Source organism: Euleptes europaea, unplaced genomic scaffold (assembly GCF_029931775.1).
Source record: "Euleptes europaea isolate rEulEur1 unplaced genomic scaffold, rEulEur1.hap1 H_1, whole genome shotgun sequence".
NCBI classification, from domain to species: Eukaryota; Metazoa; Chordata; class Lepidosauria; order Squamata; family Sphaerodactylidae; genus Euleptes; species Euleptes europaea.
The window spans coordinates 120,084-138,374 of NW_026612049.1; the positions used below are offsets into that span (position 1 = coordinate 120,084).

The following is an 18,291-nucleotide window of genomic DNA, read 5'->3' on the forward strand; positions in this document are numbered from 1 at the left end:
CTTCGGGTTTCTCTTCCCTCACCCATCCTCACTTGTCCCTCCCTCATCCAAGCCCTCGTAGAGAAGCCATTTTGATCAGTTTCAGCAGGGAATGTTAAGATCTTGGGAAGGGAGCTGGCTTCCCCTCCGCCTCATAGGCGTACTCTCTAGTCAGTTTCAGCAGGGATTGCTAGGATCTGGGGGGGGGGGTGCAGCCAACTCCCCCCCCCCGCCATCCTCTCTGGTCAGTTTCAGCAGCAGGTTAACATCTTGGGGAACTGATAAAATCAAATGAAAGAATCCCACTGTTGGGCTGGCAAGGGACTGGTGATGTATGGACTGGCTGCTGGGCTGGTGAGGCAGCATGGGGAGCCGAACCTCGCCCCCATCCGGTGCTATTTCAGTAATAAAACGGTAAAATATTAATAAATTAAGTGTTTTATCACTAAAAGAGAATAGGACAAATAGAGCTGGCCGTTCCTCCCCCCCCCCCCCCACATAGGCATCCTCTCTAGCGTCTCTGGTCAGTTTCAGAGCACAAGTCTGTCCAAACTGACTCCAGATCAGGAAACGTTTTCTAGACTACCAAGAAAGTGGACTCTTCAGTGTGGAATGGAGATTGAAATCCTACTATCTTCAAACTTATTTAAGAGGCTAATTCCAGAAATAATGCTCTTGACCCACTTATTGCTTTAAAATAATTTAAAGATCTCTTGGAGGCCTTTAAACCACTTGCACCTTGCACCCCTCCCAATTTAAGGGGAAGGACACCTGGTATGACTGGGAATGCCATCAGTTAAGGAAGGCTATCCAAATCTGGCAGGAATTTTAGGTCCTCTAGAATTTATGAGCACTTGAGATCGTTACTCCAGCTTAAAACAAAATATAGAAACTTAATAATAAAAAAAAAGCAGTAGTATACCCAAAAAGAGTGGGACCTAATTATTGATGCCTCTAGGAAAAAAGACACAAAAAGATTTGGGTCCCTGATCTCTAAAGTGAGTTATCAACCCTCAATGGGGAACTCTATTTCTTCTCAAAAGTGGGTTCAATACTTTTCTGAGCTTTTTATGCAATCACACCCAATAACTATTCTATGTCAATTTTGAGTCCAAAATTTACTAGCTTGGCCCAAAGTTACTGAACAAGAGATAAAAAGTCTGATCAATAAATTAAAATTACAAAAGCCCTCTGATCCTGATTTTTTACCTCCATATCTTTTCCGCAATAAGATAAAATGGTAGGCCCCTACACTAGCAGAGGCCTTTACAAGAATAAATGAGTGAGGCTCAATTCCTGAGAATTGGAAACAGGCAATTATAGTTCCTATCTATAAGAAAGGCAACAAGTCTCAACTGGAGAATTATCACCCAATTAGTCTTTCTGTAGTGGGTAAGTTGTATGCATCCTATTTGTTCAATAGATTATCTAGTTGGATGACAGAAAATTCCATACTGGTACCCAAGCAAGTGGGCTTTCAGTAGGGTTATTCTACATTGCACCATTGTTTTATACTATCCTATCTTATTAAAAAATATACATCACCCTCTAATGGATTAAACTATGTTGCCTTCATGGATTCAAAGATGGCCAGTTCAGTGTGGTTAGCTCACAGCCTATTGGCTAGGAGCTGTACCAGTAAAGAACTGTTACGATCTGTGAACGGAGAATGTGTGTGTGTGTGGGGGGAGGTTATCCCCTCCTGAAATAAAACATGTCTACGTTTCCATGTGTCGACATCAGCGAGAAGGTGAGGAGAAGGTGATCTTGGTTAGGCAGCCTGGGGGAAAAGCAGTACGCTGAATCAGTTTTTTTTCCCATACAGCTGCAACACTGGGGGGGGGGATCTCCAGGCATTTGTCCCACAGTCCCGAGGGCGCCCTTTGGAAGGAGCCCCCAAAACATTAACCCTCAGCTTCAGCTCGGAGTTGACACCTATTTGGCCTCACAGTCTTGCTTTCCCACCCCCACCATCTTGAAGAGGTGTCCTTAATGTGGCAATTCTGAGTCTGCCTTTTTGGGTCATTCAAGTCCCTTTGGAGTAGCTTCTCAGTGAGCTGGTTTTCTTTTGGCAATTGATGGCTTTACTTTCATAGCATGTGTGCATGTTTTTTATTTGCGCCTTTCCTGGCTGGCTCACACTGGGAGCTGGCTGTGTCCCCCCTCCCCCCTGCACCTCACAGGCATCCTCTCTGGTGTTAAGATCTGGGAACGGATAAAAATCCTGTGGCAGGGCTGATGAGGCTGGTGTTGTATATTTAAAAAAACTATAGCCAATTACAGAGTGGCATTTTCAGGGGGGAGGGACACTGATGGTCTGCATTTTTGCTGTGATTTCTTCATTGCAGAAATTTATTTTTGGTACTCCTGGAATTTCTTTGGGCCAATGAGCCCCCATGTATAGGGTTTTGAAAAATCAGATCAGAAAACTGTGCATCTGCAGAGCGACAATCCCAACTCAAAATTCCCCTGCATAAATGGCATGAAGCTGCCTTATACTGAACCAAACCCTTGGTCCATTAAAGTCAGTATTGTCCACTCAGACCAGCAGCGGCTCTCCAGGGTCTCAGGCAGAGGTCTTTCACATCACCTACTTGCCTAGTCCCTTTAACTGGAGATGCCCCATACAGATGGAGACGTTGTTCTGCCATAGCTGCATGTGCCAAGGCCTATGAATTTTCAAACACTGGATCAGTTCCAAGAACTGAACATATAATGCATAGGACCAGGGCAGATGAGAGCATGAAATTAAAGTGAGACACAGACTTTTAACATGTGTGACGCCTTTGTTCTAGAGTTTCAAGATTACAAAATATGGATATATTATATTATCTATTTAGAAAATTCATATGCTGCCTTTGCAGAGTACCTGCTTTAGGTGGCTTACAAAACAAAACGTAATAAAAACACAGCACATTAAATTTAACAATTAAAAATTCAGCCAGGCATACAAATAGCATAAAATAATGAGCAGCTTAAAAAGAACCTCAAAACAGTTCTCAGGTTAAAAAGCAGACTATGAAAATGTTGTTAAAATATCAACCCTTTAATTAAAAAACTGAAGAAGACGCAATGTTTGATCTGGTGTGTAAAGGAGAGCAAAGTAGGTGTCAGGACAAACTGGAGGGTCAGGGCATACCACAGGCAAGGTGCCACTACTAAAAAGAAGGAGTTGAGAGGAAGATCTTAGCTGGTAGGCTGGACAGTATGGGAAGAGATAGTACTTCTTATTAATTTGGATAGCATACTTAGCAACGATCAGAAACAATTTATATTGGGAGTATTGCCTGATAAACAAAGAAGGAATAATTTATTATACATGTATTAAGTAGCAGGAAAAAATGGTGTATGTTAGATATTGGCAATCAAATAGTACCAGGAGAAAAGGGCAAACTGATGAAGATTCTTGATGCTGTTATAGAGATGGAAAATTATAACATTATCATGCTATTAAAAGTGACTGAAACTGAAACGGAAATTATATCAGACAGCCTCAACATCAGATAGGTACTGATGATTTGACAACATATGCTAAATATTTGTCAAGAATTAAAGTATGTTGGAAATGTTAATACAGTTAAATGTTAAGCCTATGTTTAATGCAGTGTTTTGGAGCAGAGAACTACTCATGGAATGGAACTTAGCTGTGCAGCTTTTTTGATGGTCAGTGGTCTCCTCCTCCCTCTTTTGTCAGTGGAAAAGTTGGTGGGTAACACTCAGGGAGACCAAAACACATCAGAAATTGTTCTTAGGCTTTAGTATCTAGTGCATTGCAACAGAAGTGGTTTTATGTAAACAGCACTTGTGATATTCTGAACAACAAAAATTACAACAATTTTCTTTGGTGGTTGCTTGGAATTAATTATAGGAATAATACATTTCCCACAACATTCCTTCACATTTCTATCTGACCCAACCTTTCAGTCCTAATATATCTGTAAAGATATACAGTCATTTAAGCAGTCATTTGGATTTTTAGATGCACAGCTGGTGACCACTTCTGTCATAAAATATTCTAAACAGAGGTTATCATAATTTCTATAAACACCCCTTTCCCCAATATAAAAGCAATCATTATCCTATATCACTCTAGAGAGCCAGGCCACTGTCTTAATAATTATCAGGGATGCATAATTCTTCTCATCATTCTGTGGGCTTCTTCTACATTTGTATTCATTCAAGAGAACAGCATCACTACGTTAACTGCAAAAAAGCCTTTTTGTTCCAGTTTTGTCAGTGTTTTTATTTTCTGAATTTGTGTGTTCTCTCCCTCTCTGTTTCTAACTTTTTCCCCCCCCGACCCTGTTTTCCCCAATTTTACTACAGGTCTTTTTAGAGCATCAACCTTTCACTTACCCAACCCTCCTTTTCTCCCTCCAGCCACTCATCTTCCTCTGTCTCCTTCTACTCCCCCAAGCGGAATTAGGGAAAAACAAGATGCAAGGTTATGCAAGCATAGAAGGGCCAAACTGGCAGATTAGCTGGCTGACTACAACAGGCTGAAAAACTTGGCACCAATTGCACCAATATTATTGATGGGCCTCTAAGAGCAACCAATCTTGTCCAAAAGAGGCACGAAAGTGGTACCAATAACAAGTTGTTTGGCTTGTCTCCTCTTAGAGTGCTGCAACTAATCAGGGAGGGCACCACAATAGATCCATGGCCATTATTTTATGCAGACTGATACAGAATATGGAACAGATGGGAACTGTTTCTACCAGTCTCAGAGATAAGCGGCTAAAATACTCCTTACATTTCTTTCAGCAACCACATTTTGACACCCAATAATGTCAAAACAATTGGTCACTATGACATTTATGAGCATCCTCTTTGTCACATGTGTATGTGGCGATGTTCAAGAAGCTTTCTGAGGGACTCTCATTGCAGGTCCTTTTTCATATAAAACATTTTGCTGTTGTTATGGCTATAGGCCTTATATGGGCCTTATAGCAACATGCTGGAGGATTGAGATAGCTACTTGGTCTGACTGTACAACTTTGAAACCCACACATGGTTCTCTTTGAAAACATCTGGAGTTGCAACAATTGGTAGCTACTGCATTATGACTAAACGTTGTAGCCCTTAGATGCTTTTGACATGATCAAATAAAGCAAACAGGGATGGATCCAGACTAAATTTGCAATTTCTATCAATTCTCTCTTCCTGCCACAGACTCTTCTCATGTCATTCCTCAAGGTCCCTCACTCCAGGAAACAGCATCTCCTGGGGATTAGTAGGCTACAGTAGGAGGGGAGAGGCAGGAAAATTCCATTCCACTGATGGAAAATTTAGTCTGGATTCAATCACTCATCTGTAAAATGAAATTTAAAATCATGGTGCAATTATAAATAATACAGTGAAGAATGGGACTAACACCCATTCAGTGATAGTACATCGTATTTACACTAGGTGAAGTGCTTCCAAGTTTGGCAGACAAGAATCCCAGTTTGAAACACATGGGTACTTCAGATGCTGATCTGTAATTGAGAATAATGTGTACATAAATGTGAATGAAACAATTCCATCAGCCAACATTTAGGAACGTTGCAATATCCCACAATTCAGGCACCAGTACAACCTTGCCATAGAGAACTTTATCAGGACATTAACGTCCTACCTTCTACCTCTGATTTATTTTTAAAATACATATGCAGGTGTGTGCATAGGGGTCTTGGGGGACAGAATAGGGAAGAAGGAACAATAAAATGCTTTTTTTCTGTTCTAACTGGATTGTAATCATTTAAGAAGCATGGGTCCTTCTTATTTTTACTTTTAAATGGACATTTTGTTTGCTCTTGCTGAGCCCTTCAGGATTAATCTACAGCCTAGGCAATAAATTAAAGAAATAATCAAAACCAAAATGAACTCCTTTGCAATTTCTAAACATGCCAATGAAACCTTTCCCTATAGTAGTGCTCCAGCCATCCTCATTAAGTTGCTCCCGAAAGAATATTTTTGCACTCCTGTTTCCCAACTACAACCAAAATCTTAGTAAAGTAAGAGGGCACGGGCCTGTTAACTTTTAAAAGCAAGGGGCAATACTTCATTGTGCAAAATTTGATCCTTCCACAAAAAGTTTCGAACACATTTTTTGTACCATTCAATTTAAACAGCAAGATAAATCACGGGTTTCAATCAAACTCAGAATGGGCTCTTCTCCAAAACGGATACCTTGACAACTATATTCATTCTCTGTTTCACTTGTCAGAGTGCTCTGTCATCAATCAGTGCCAGAAGGTGTCAGTCATCAAAACCCTAAAGAGATCAGTGACCCTAAAACCTTTCCCCAGCATTTAATTTATCCCACAGTATGAAACCAAGGATCCCTCACGCACCCCATTCTGTGTCCACTTCTCCTCAGTGACCCAATCTTCATCCTAATTCTTACATATTGATTTTTAGGACTGTACCTCCCCCAAACAGCATTTTGAGAATAAATTTTAAGAAAAAATAGTTTTCTGAGCCTCATTGGAAAAAGAAAGTTATGTGGACAAATGTTGTTTTTATGCATAGTGCGTGCATCTTTCTTCAGTTAACTCTTCATTATATTCTATTTAGGATGTGCTTATTTTAGCCAAATGCTTTCATTAGAAAGCCAACATTTGTAAATGCTGACCACTACATTATTGAAGCTTTTTGTCCTCTCATTAACAGCACCTTTTGTATTTTTAAACATTTGGGGGGAGGTAAAGAAAGGTTATTTAGCACTCAAACCTGGAATGCTACAACCTCAGGCCCGCCCTTCAGGCCTTCCATTGCAAAGGTCTCCAGGTGCAGCTTAGGTAGCTGCAGGGTGAAGTCATTCTTGGTTGTCGCAGTCCGTGACAGCGAAATCTGATCTCTGACCTAAAAGGGAAAAAAACAGTATCAATGGTAATTCCCCTTCAGACACATTAACTGGGATGAAGTGGGTCCCCTTGAGTCCACTGAGTGGACTTGCATTGATCGCTGGACTTGAAATCCATGAATAAATTTAGGACTAATTGATTTTTCGTTGCAAATAAATCTCTAATTCAGAGTGCTGTGAGAGAATGTTAAGAAGAAAAAGCATCCTCTCCCCTACACTGAAAGAAGATGGGAAGGAAAGTCACAAAAGGCTTCTTTCTTGTCCAAGCAGTGCAACAAAAAATTTGCAAATACACAGTAAAAAGAGGCCTAAGAAATGAAAACTTAAAGCTTGTTCACAACAGTGCATACAACAATTGCCTATTTTATTAACAAAGAATTGTGTATCTACTCTAGTATGTATGGCTACATACACTACCGAAAATATTTTAAAACACCACTGCTGTTCATACTAGGATATTATTTTGGATATTCTTTTTAAAAAGTCTTACACAATCTTTAAATAGTAAGGTTAAAAAACTGCTAAAGTATCTTTGACTATGAGGGTATTTTTAAAAACTTAAGTTGGTTAAACAGCTTCGTAGCCCTTTCTTGAGCACTCTAAACTGTCATCTAATTTGGCAGTTAAGTCTCCTGAAGAAGGGAGCTCTGGAGAGAAAATTGGTATTTTCCCCCCAAACCCAAATAGTTTGGATTTAAAATATTCAAAGAGGCAGAGTTTAAAGAAACAATAACAAAACACTTGGCACTGTACATGAGAGATACCCACCGTTTTTGTAGACAAATATAACCTTATGCAGTTGGTATTGTACTGCCATCTTCTGTCAAGGTGAGAAATCCCTTTATTTACATGTTACAAAAGTACAATCATGCATTTAATTTTTAAGTCAGTTTTCATACCCATGTGAGTTTCGCATCAGATCAAACTAATTTTTATTAATTAAAAGCAACAGCCCCTCACATATTTACAGCATATTGCTTCACATTCTGTCCAAATGTTCCCAATTTTTGCTCTATATGGATTAAGTACCATGTGTTTTACTAATGCTCTTCTTGCCCCCGTGCATATTATTGTGTATTCAACAAATAATAGTGTTGATGTGCATTTGCCAAATTAAAATTATTTCCTTGCATCAACAAGTAATTGTTCGCAATAAATCATTAGCTTTAGAATGGGAGAATAAAAACAAACAAAAGATAACACCACAAATAATCCTGGAAGTTTTTGCACATCTATCAACACACACACAAGACTGGATATTCTGGATCCAGTCCATGAATTATAAACATGAATTATAAAATTTCATTTTGAAATTCAGTTTTGGCTCAGCTTAAATCCTGATATTTCTGTCTTCCTTCTATATTCCAGCTCACTTTATTAACAGCTTTAATTTGTGTGGATTAAGGTCCTGAGCATTTTGCTTGCAAAATCTGTAAACATTTTTTTAAAATCTGCTTCCACATTCTTTCCATTCAAGCACACACACAAATGCATTTTTCATCTCTAATGTCTGTGTTATTTTACAGAATTACAAAACTATGGATACAGATATGTATAAATTCAATGCTATAGTGTATGGGAATAGGAAAACTTCTATTTCCCAAGGTGACCTAAAGAATTCCTGTCAATACCTGTGGCTGCCAAACTTATGCACTATAATGCAATTTTTATAACAAGCGTAGGTCCTCCACACATTTCTACACAGACTGTTCTAGGTTCAGGTTAGAGAGTCCAGTGGAACAAACACCGTCTCCAGGGCCTTCCATCAGCAAGCGTAATTTTGTTCAGATGTTAACCTTGCCCAATGTAATACAAATATGTTATTTTAACTATATCTACAATAATACATATTTCACTTGATTTGTGAAAGTTTATATATGCTAACGTTTTCAGCCAATATGCACACAGATAAAAGAAAACATTAATGTGGATTAAGGTACTAAGAATTTATCAACATCAAACCTGCAGTGTTTTGCCTTCTACCCTTCTGAACCATAGTCAATAGATCTAAATATTTTACTGCACCCTGGCCAATTCATTGTTTGATGTTTAAAAACGCACCCAGAATCAAAGAAAATTTATTAAATTTGAGCCCCCAAATGAGATACTATTAGCTTTGAAAGTCAAGTTTAACTGCGATATTGATGATTCTCTTTTTTCTGTGACAAAATTCACCAGGGAAATCCCTGATGTCAAAGTACCAAAGCAGATTGCTAATACTGAAGAGGGAGGGGAGGGAGGGAGCAGAGGGAGAGATGGGGAAGGCAAGAGAGTGGAAGGAAAACAATGTATATCCTAAGTATAACACTGAACACAGAAGAGACAGCAAAAGGTACTTTAACCCTGTCTCCACTTGGTTCTGTTATCTGCCAAGATGGTCTAAAGTTCAGTTTCAGCAAGAAAGCCAGTTAACATGCAAATCTTTAAAATGTAATAAATATATAGTAGTAGATATTATCAGAAAGGAATACAATTGTTCCCTGCAATATAAGCCCTGGAAACCAAGAGACTCAAGAAAATGCTTCTTACTTATGTTAGAGGCAAAGATCTATATGACTTTCATTCATATGAACAACACTTTGTTTTAGCTACCTAAAAAGGGGGGTTTCTTTCTGACAGCCATCTGTGGTATATGCTGAAGGTCATAATGAGTAAAGAAAAGAAAAACATTTAATAGATCATTCCACCCCCACAAGGCACACCCTGAAATTTCATTATGACATAGTTTTCAATAAGGTGGTAACGTTGCCTCTGACTCATACCACTGACTCATACCACCATGTGGGGCTCAATATGACTCCTCTATACAAAATTTCCCCTGCACATGGAAGACTAGTAGGTGAGGGAGAAGAGGTCTAGCCTTTCCTTCTCCCTGATACTTGATTTCCATGTGCTGGGAGTATTTTTCTGTATGGAGCAGCATCACCCTTAGACATTTTTGTCTACGCAACACTGTTTTTTTACAGTGTTGATTTCTCATTGTGAAACAACATTGAAAGCAAGGGAAATGTTAGTTTATACCAGTCCCTGAAACCATGTACAAACTATAGCAGGTTAGGCAAACTTCTTGGCCCAAGGGGGGGGGTGGAAATCCTGCAGCGTCTACATGTGACATGTTGGTAGACTGGCCAACAAAAGAGGAGGGGGCATGTTAATACTTGACTCGCAGCAAGACAAGCCACAGAAGTGCTGCTGATGCCTCAGGGGTTTACCTCAGTCTTTTGGGCAGAGAACTGGCCCTGTTTTGCATGTGTGGCAGAGGTTGCCTCTCTCTGGATTATAACTTTTCATTAACTTTAAGGCTCAATAAGATTTGTTGTTGACTACCTTACCAGCTATGCATTTTGTCTGTACTACAAGAAATGTAGTTGTGTGTGTACATCAAAAACTCATAAAGCCTGTTTGATGAAATGCAATGGCAAGGGCAGAAAATTAATATGGTTCCTGCAGGCAATAGTCATACATACCTTAAGACTCTGAAAGTCTAAATGTAAGTCTAAAATAATTTTTTTTAAAAACCTTCTTTGTTTACATGCAGACTTAAATGAGGAGGGAAACCTTTCATAACACCATACTGGTTGTGCAAATTGCACAGTCTGAGCAGATACTGGTCTACTCCCAGAAGGTTTTCAAATATATGGAAGAAATCAGTGAATATGGCAAAGTTCACAAATGCACAAAATGCACTTTCAAAACCACAGGGCAGATAATCTCTAGGAAAAGAACCAGTGTATTGTAGAGTATCGTACCTAGGATTTGGGAGACCCAGATTCTAGATTGCACTGGGCCAGTCACAAGCTTTCAGCTCAGCCTACATCAGGGGGCTGTTGTGAAGATACTTTGGGGAAGGAAGAGTCATATGGGTCACCATAAGCTTCTTGGAGAAGAGGTGGAATAAAAATGTGGTAGATATCTAGACAGATAGTGATGACACTATCTTGAATCTTAGAATCATAGAGTTGGAAGAGACCACCAGGGTCATCTAGTCCAACCCCCTGCACAATGCAGGAAATTTACAACTACCTCCCCCCCACACCCCCAGGGACCGCTAATCCATGCCCAGAAGATGGCCAAGATGGCCTCCCTTTCATCATCTGCTTAAGGTCATAAAATCAGCATTGCTGACAGATGGCCATCTAGCCTCTGCTTAAAAACCTCCGGGGAAGGAGAGCTTACCACCTCCTGAGGAAGGCTGTTCCACTGAGGAACCGCTCGGTTAGAAAATTCTTCCTAATGTCTAGACTGAAACTCTTTTGAATTAATTTCAACCTGTTGGTTCTGGGGCAACAGAAAACAACTCGGCACCCTCCTCCATATGACAGTCCTTCAAGTAGTTGAAGATGGTTATCATATCACCTCTCAGTCTTCTCTTCAGGCTAAACATACCCAGCTCCTTCAACCTTTCCTCATAAGACTTGGTCTCCAGACCCCTCACCATCTTTGTTGCCCTCCTCTGGACACATTCCAGCTTGTCTGCATGTTTCTTAAATTGCGGTGCCCAAAACTGAGCACAGTACTCTAGGTGAGGTCTAACCAGAGCAGAGTAATGCGATACCATCACTTCGCATCATCTGGACACTATATTTCTGTTGATACAGCCCAAGATTGAATTTGCCTTTTTAGCTACCGCATCACACTGCTGACTCATGTTCAGTGTTTGGTCTACCAAGACCCCAAGATCCTTTTCACACACACTACTGCTCAGACAAGTCTCCCCATCCTATAATTATCCATTTGGTTTTTCCTACCTAAATGCAGAACTTTACATCTGTCTTTGTTGAAGTGCATTTTATTAGTTTTAGCCCAGTTCTCCAGCCTGTCAAGATCATCCTGTATCCTAGATCTGTCTTCTACCGTATTTGCTACCCCTCCCAATTTAGTATCATCTGCAAATTTAATAAGCATCCCCTTTATTCCTTCATCCAAATCATTTATAAAGATGTTGAATAACACAGGGCCCAGGACAGATCCCTGAGCCACTCCACTAGTCACTTGTCTGCAAGTGGATGAGGAACCATTTAACAAGCACTCTTTGGGTGCGATCTGTCAACCAGTTACAGATCCACCTAATAGTAATAGGATCTAAACCACATTTTTTCAATTTGTCAACAAGAATACTATGTGGAACCTTATCAAAAGCCTTACAGAAATCTAGACAAACTATGTCTACAGCATTCCCCTGACCCAGCACAGTAGTAACTTTCTCAAAAAAAGGAGATAAGATTAGACTGACATGACTTGTTCTTGAGAAACCCGTGCTGGCTCTTAGTGATTAGATCCATCCTTTCTAAATGCTCAAGGATTGACTGTTTGATGATTTGTTCAAAAACATTTCCTGGTATAGAAGTCAAGCTGATGGCTCGGTAGTTACCCAGATCCTCCTTTCTCCCCTTCTTGAAGATGGGGACAACATTTGCCCGCCTCCAATCTTCTGGCACCTCACCTGTTCTCCAAGACTTCTCAAAAATAATGGACAGAGGCTCAGAAATTACATCTGCAAGCTCTTTGAGTACCCTTGGATACAATTCATATGGCTCTGAGGACTTTGTTTCATTTAAAGAATCTAGGTATTTGTGCTCTACCCCAATGCCAATTCTAGGCTGCAAATCCCTTCCCTCAACATGTATTCTGTTTATGTCATGTTGAGCACTGCTTCCCTTACAAGAGAAGACTGAGGAAAAGTAGGAATTGAGAAGTTTTGCCCTCTCTTCATCTCCAGTTACAATTTCACTTTCCGGTCCCCGCAATGGGCTTATCTTGTCTGTATATAGGAAAAGAACCCCTTTTTTGTTATGTTTAGCATCTCTCACTACCCTAAGCGCATAGTGAGCTTTAGCTTTCCTAACACTCTCCCTACAAGCACTAGTTATTTGTTTATGTTCCTCTTTAGTTATAAGGCCCTCCTTCCACTTCCTAAATGAGTCTTTTTCATTTCTCAAATCTTTAAAAAGCTGTTTATGGAGCCACCCTTGCCTCTTTGTGTGTGTAAAGTGCCTTCAAGTCGCAGCCAACTTATGGCGACCCCTTTTTTGGGGTTTTCATGGCAAGAGACTAACAGAGGTGGTTTGCCAGTGCCTTCCTCTGTATAGCAACCCTGGACTTCCTTGGTGGTCTCCCATCCAAACACTAATTAGTGCTCACCTTGCTTAGCTTCTGAGATCTGAAGAGATCAGGGAAGCCTGTGCCCATCCAGGTCAGGGCACCTTGCCTCTTTAGGCTCCTCCTATTTTTCCTTCTCATAGGAATGGTTTGTGATTGTGCCTTCAGTATTTCATTTTTAAGAAACTCGCACCCTTCTTGAACTCCCTTTTCCTTAAGTATTTCTGACCATGGGATTCTACCCAGAATAAGTTTAAGTTTGTTAAAATTAGCTCTCCTAAAGTCCAACCTGTATGTCTGACTATATACAGTTTTTCCTTTCCCCAAGATTGTAAATTCCAAGATTACATGGTCACTACTACCCAGAGTGCCTACTACTTTAACCTCATCAACCAGTTCTTCCCTGTTGGCGAGAATCAAATCTAAGATAGCAGATCCCCTTGTTTCCCTGTCCACTTTCTGGAGGGTTTTTGATGCCATCTTCTGGGCATGAAGTAGGGGTCACTGGGGGTGTGGGAAGGAGGTAGTTGTGAATTTCCTGCATTGTACAGGGGGTTGGACTGGATGACCCTGGTGGTATCTTCCAATTCTATGATTCTATTTCTTACCTGGCATATATTGTCATAATCAATATCTGGCATAATAATCATTGGGATTGATCCTACCCTTATACTATCACTCCACTGAGCAAAGTTTGAAGCCTTCCGCCACCCAAAGGACCCTTCCTTCAACTTAAGTTGCTCTTCTTTTGGAGGATTCCCTTGGATCCAAACATCCACCAAGGAGCTTTTCTCCAACCTAAGGAATCTTTCACCAACTTTTCAAGTGGAAGGCTCCTTAGGTTGGAGGAAGTTTCCCTGGAGCATAGCTGGATCCACTCTAGTCTTTTTTTGCAGCAGTATCAACCTTCTCAGTCAGAAAACTCTGATAATCACAGCTCTGCTGTTTCTAAATAGATCCATCTAATATAGGTTAGCATACTACAGGATAAACTGCATACGTGACAGCAGATGATTGACTATAAACCCAATCTGATGGACTGTAGTTTTTTCACCTGCAGAATGTTGAGAAAGCTAAAAGTCAGTAAAAGAAATGGGGTAGGGTATGGCCTGCATAAATCTCAAAGTTTATGTAATCCCAGAGGGGGAGATCTTGGGTGGGGGGAGGATTTTCAATTTGTTCCCTCCCCCTTGATTTCTCACTGGCCCCCAGCTCTGAGTCAAACTGGTTGTTAGATCTTTGACCTGTTCCCCTATCCATGTACCCTGCAGCTTGTGTGAGCTCACTTGCACAAGACAACCATATTGTTTCTGTCAACATGAACTTTTGCCATATGCACTCCCAGACTGAGGTGCACTATCAGGATGAAGCAAATTAATGTGCAAGTGATTTAATGCATACAGATAGGATGTTGAACCCTGGAGATCACTGCCAATGGGGTGAAATTTAACAGAATGATCTTAGGTCTCTTCCAAACCTCTGAATCTACAGTATACCTCTGAAGTATATTCACCAATTAAACAAAGAATATCAATGTATCTGTTCACCCATTCACTCCAATTAAAAAGCGGTATAGAAATATGGTAAATAAAAAAATAATAAAACAAGCTTAACATATTCAGAAACAGATCTCTTAAATTCTATAGGTTTTTTTAAAGAATGTTCAACTAGGAAGAAAGAAACATGGCTTCTTATTTTTTTTTAAAATCAGTACAGCATATTTTTCTGAAAAATGCCACAGAGCTTAAAAAGCACATATGCACACACACACACACACACGCTTAGCATCCCTCAAAGCAAAGCTTAAGATGAATGAAAGATTTTATTTTATTTTATTTAAGCCTTTAAAGCAAACACTAACCACTATGACAAAGCTATTCTGTACTTGTGCACATTAATACATCCCTTACGAACCAATTTTATTGACCTTGGGCTGGAAGTGAGCCCATGTCTGGAGAAAATAACAGCTAACACGGTAATTTCTCAGTACTCCATACGAGGATGTTTCTTTACTTAAGGCAAAGTACACATGGACATACCAAAAAACACCCTTCAAACTTCACAAAGAATTAAGACAGTTGGGCTCTAGCAATAGAAACTTCAATACGTCTACACTGAAACCAGTTAAACACATGGATATGACATTCTGCAATGTCTTATCTTTAGTTTGTCAAGGTTTTTTAAATCCCTCTTGAACTGGAGTACCATTTTTAGCTTGGCTAGATCAGAATGACACAGAACACTATTATTTATTTAATGTGTGTGTGTGTTTTTTTATCCCGCCCTCAATCCCTGGCCAAAGGCTGGGCTCAGGGTGGCTAACATCATCACTATTTAATACAATAAAATAATAAAACCACAATATACATAGATCAATAAAATAAAATAATTTTAAACAACCCCATAATTCCATCAATTGTAAATTAAAACAGATGGCACTCAACACTGGAGCACAGAGGCCACTGTTGGCTTAAAAGAACAGTCAGGGTTGGTAGCAACATAAAGTGGGGCGGGGGGTTTAGCGAGGCCATGCAGAATTCTTTAAAAAAAACCAGGGCCCTGGTCTAATTAGAAAGGGAGTTCCACCAGGCCCTGGCCCTAGTTGAGGACAGCCAGGCACTGTTTGGGCCAGGGACCACTAGCAAATTGTTATTAGCTGAGCGTAATTCCCTCTAGGGGACGTACCAGGAGAGAAGGCCCCACAGATGATGACACACTAGACCGCTATATGGACAGAGATGTCATCAGCAAGCCAGCTGTGCTAAAACCTGTATGTCCTAAACTACTGATCTTCAGGAATATGGATCAAGAAAGTCAGGTTAATAGGGGGACAAAACAAAAACAATATTTAACAGATTTGCAAAACAGCAGCGTGAAAAGCGGGAAAGATCCCTGAATGGAATAATGAAGCTAAGTGTAAATTTTATTTCTTTTTTACATGGACCAGGTCTCTTTCAGAAAGAAAGAGGTACTTCTCCAAAATCTTAACATGCCACAAGCCCATCAATATAAAAATGGCATAAGTCATGATTTACGTGACTTTACAAACAAAAATAGGTTCTTTAAAGACATTTTTTTAAAATCTTTGTTCTTTTCCTGTTGTCTTCTTTTATATGCGCCTACTGGCCCGTTTCACTTGTGGCAGGTGCCAGATTGATAGACAAAAGCCAAGAATAGGCACTGCACACACAACAGCAGCCTCAGATTCCTGTCACTGTCCTGCCAGTGCATATGAACCCTACGTGCTATATTTCCAACTCAGAGGGAAAGAGCTGCAACTTTCTAGCACATGAATTTATAAATGGAGGGATTTTAATTACACATTGACTCAGAGAATCAGCACAGAGTTAATAATACCGCCTATCATCAGAATCCATACAAAGTGTTATGGGGTGTGTGTGGCCAGGTTGCCTAGACAAGCTATTTAAAAGATCATGATGCCAGGAGGGAGGAAATGGAACAGGGTGAGGTGGGAGGAGGCAGCTAAGGGAGAGCTGATAGCAAATTTGGATTAGCCTTTCTATAAATTACAAAAAGGCCATGAAATACAGCTTGTTGCTCAATTATGGTGTGTGTGTGTGTATATATATATATATTTAAGATGAAAACATTAACATTAAATATATATTTTTATTTAGCAGTACTATGAGAGACCAACATTTTATGTTTGGGAGTTAAGTAGCATGCAGTTAAAACACTGGCACAACTGACATATGGGACCTTACTTGGGCCACCTTCATATACTTTTGTCCCACTGGAGCAGGTTCAATCTAAATTCTTGAGAGCAGCCCTCCATTTACCTCATTGCTTATCAAATGCTACTGCTAGACTGGAGGCAGGACTGGTGAGGGTGGAGACAAGGGTTTGTACTGCTTCCATTATTCTTTGGCTCAAATTAAATCTTATCCCTCAAGGACTGCTACCCCTGCTTCTACAGGATAAGTTCCAGTCAACATGGCTAAAGATGGTCCTTAATAAAATGGCCTGCCTGGGCCTTTCTCCACCTACCCTGTTAGCCATGGGCGTAGATCAAGCATCAAGTTTCTTGAAGCAAAGGGTGGAAGACATTGAACGCCAGACAGACCTTGGAAAATCACCATTTTTCCTAGTACCTGATAAATCAGGATACATGGTCTCACCTGCAGCTTATTTTTATCATCTTGAGTCTATTAATTATAGGAAGGCCTTTACCCTTGCCAGATGCCAGGCCCTACCATTGGCTGTTTTAAAAGGGAAATATAAGAAGATCCCTAGATCAGAGAGGTTAAGTCCGTGTGGAACAGGGGACACTGAAACCATCAAACATGCACTGATATGTTGCCCATTCTACCACGAAGTTAGATCAAAGCTTATTTTCCCCCTACTTGGTAAATTCCCTGATGAGTCAGTTGAGTTTTTGGCAAAGAAGCTCCTATTAGGAGAAGACGCTTAGCTTACTCTCCAAACTGCCAAGTTCTGCGCTGTTGCTATTAAAATACGGAGAGCTTTATTAGAGAATGATTGTTAGAATATTTTACAATTTTATCAATTTTAATGTGATAATTTTAACCAGGGGTTGCTTTTATTGACCTTACAGGTGTTGAGGATAAAACTAACAGGAGAATGATGCAAACTACTTTGCATCACCACTGAGCAGAAATGTAGAATATAAGTATCTAAATAAATAATTATTGAGCTATGAAGTGAAGGGAGGAGGAATGTGTGTGGTTTTCTAATTATTGAAAGGTTGGCTGATGGTACCTGAAGACAGAAAGGACAATTCTGCTTTGTTAAGTCAGCCCATCATGATTGGCTGATGAAGAATTCTGCTTTATTAAGTTAGCCCCATCCAGACTCAGATTATATGGCAGTCCCTGTAGCATTTTTTTTCCAAGTATCCTCAACCCACTAGAGAAATACACAAATTATTTTTCCAAATACAGGCTGTAATGCCTTAATTGAGAAAAAATGTCAAATAAAATTTCAGAATGGCTGCTTGTGTGTGTGCCTCCCAACATGTGCATCAGGTTCCCAACATACAAGTATTAGACGAGAAACACAGACATCCCCATGGTATATTTTTCATGCTTTTCCTCACTCCTTCCCATCCCCAAAAGATGCAGTGTGAGATGCAATCCTCAACCAAAATGCAAGATGAGATGTATTTGTAAAAGATATTTCAAATGATGTATTTACCTAGAATTGAAGGGAAACCTCGTTTGCTACAGAAAATAGAACCACTAAGATATGGTAATAAAAACAAGGCCCATATTGATCACTAGCAAACAATTTCACTCCATCCCCTATCCTATGCACAATTTTGTTGGAGCAAAGTCTCATATATTACAATGGAACACTGTTCTTAAGTAAGATTGGGCTGTTTGATT

General features: G+C 39.9%; 1 protein-coding gene across 1 annotated transcript in view; it reads right to left on the minus strand.

The window, feature by feature from the left end:
- Window positions 1-6,687: 6,687 nt before the first annotated feature.
- The window catches only part of LOC130492893 (coiled-coil domain-containing protein 171-like), a 160,251-nt gene continuing 148,647 nt past the window's right edge, over window positions 6,688-18,291 (minus strand). The window contains exon 21 of the mRNA XM_056866654.1: window positions 6,688-6,825. Coding sequence (XP_056722632.1) covers window positions 6,688-6,825 — 138 coding nt within the window. The remainder of the gene's footprint in view (window positions 6,826-18,291) is intronic.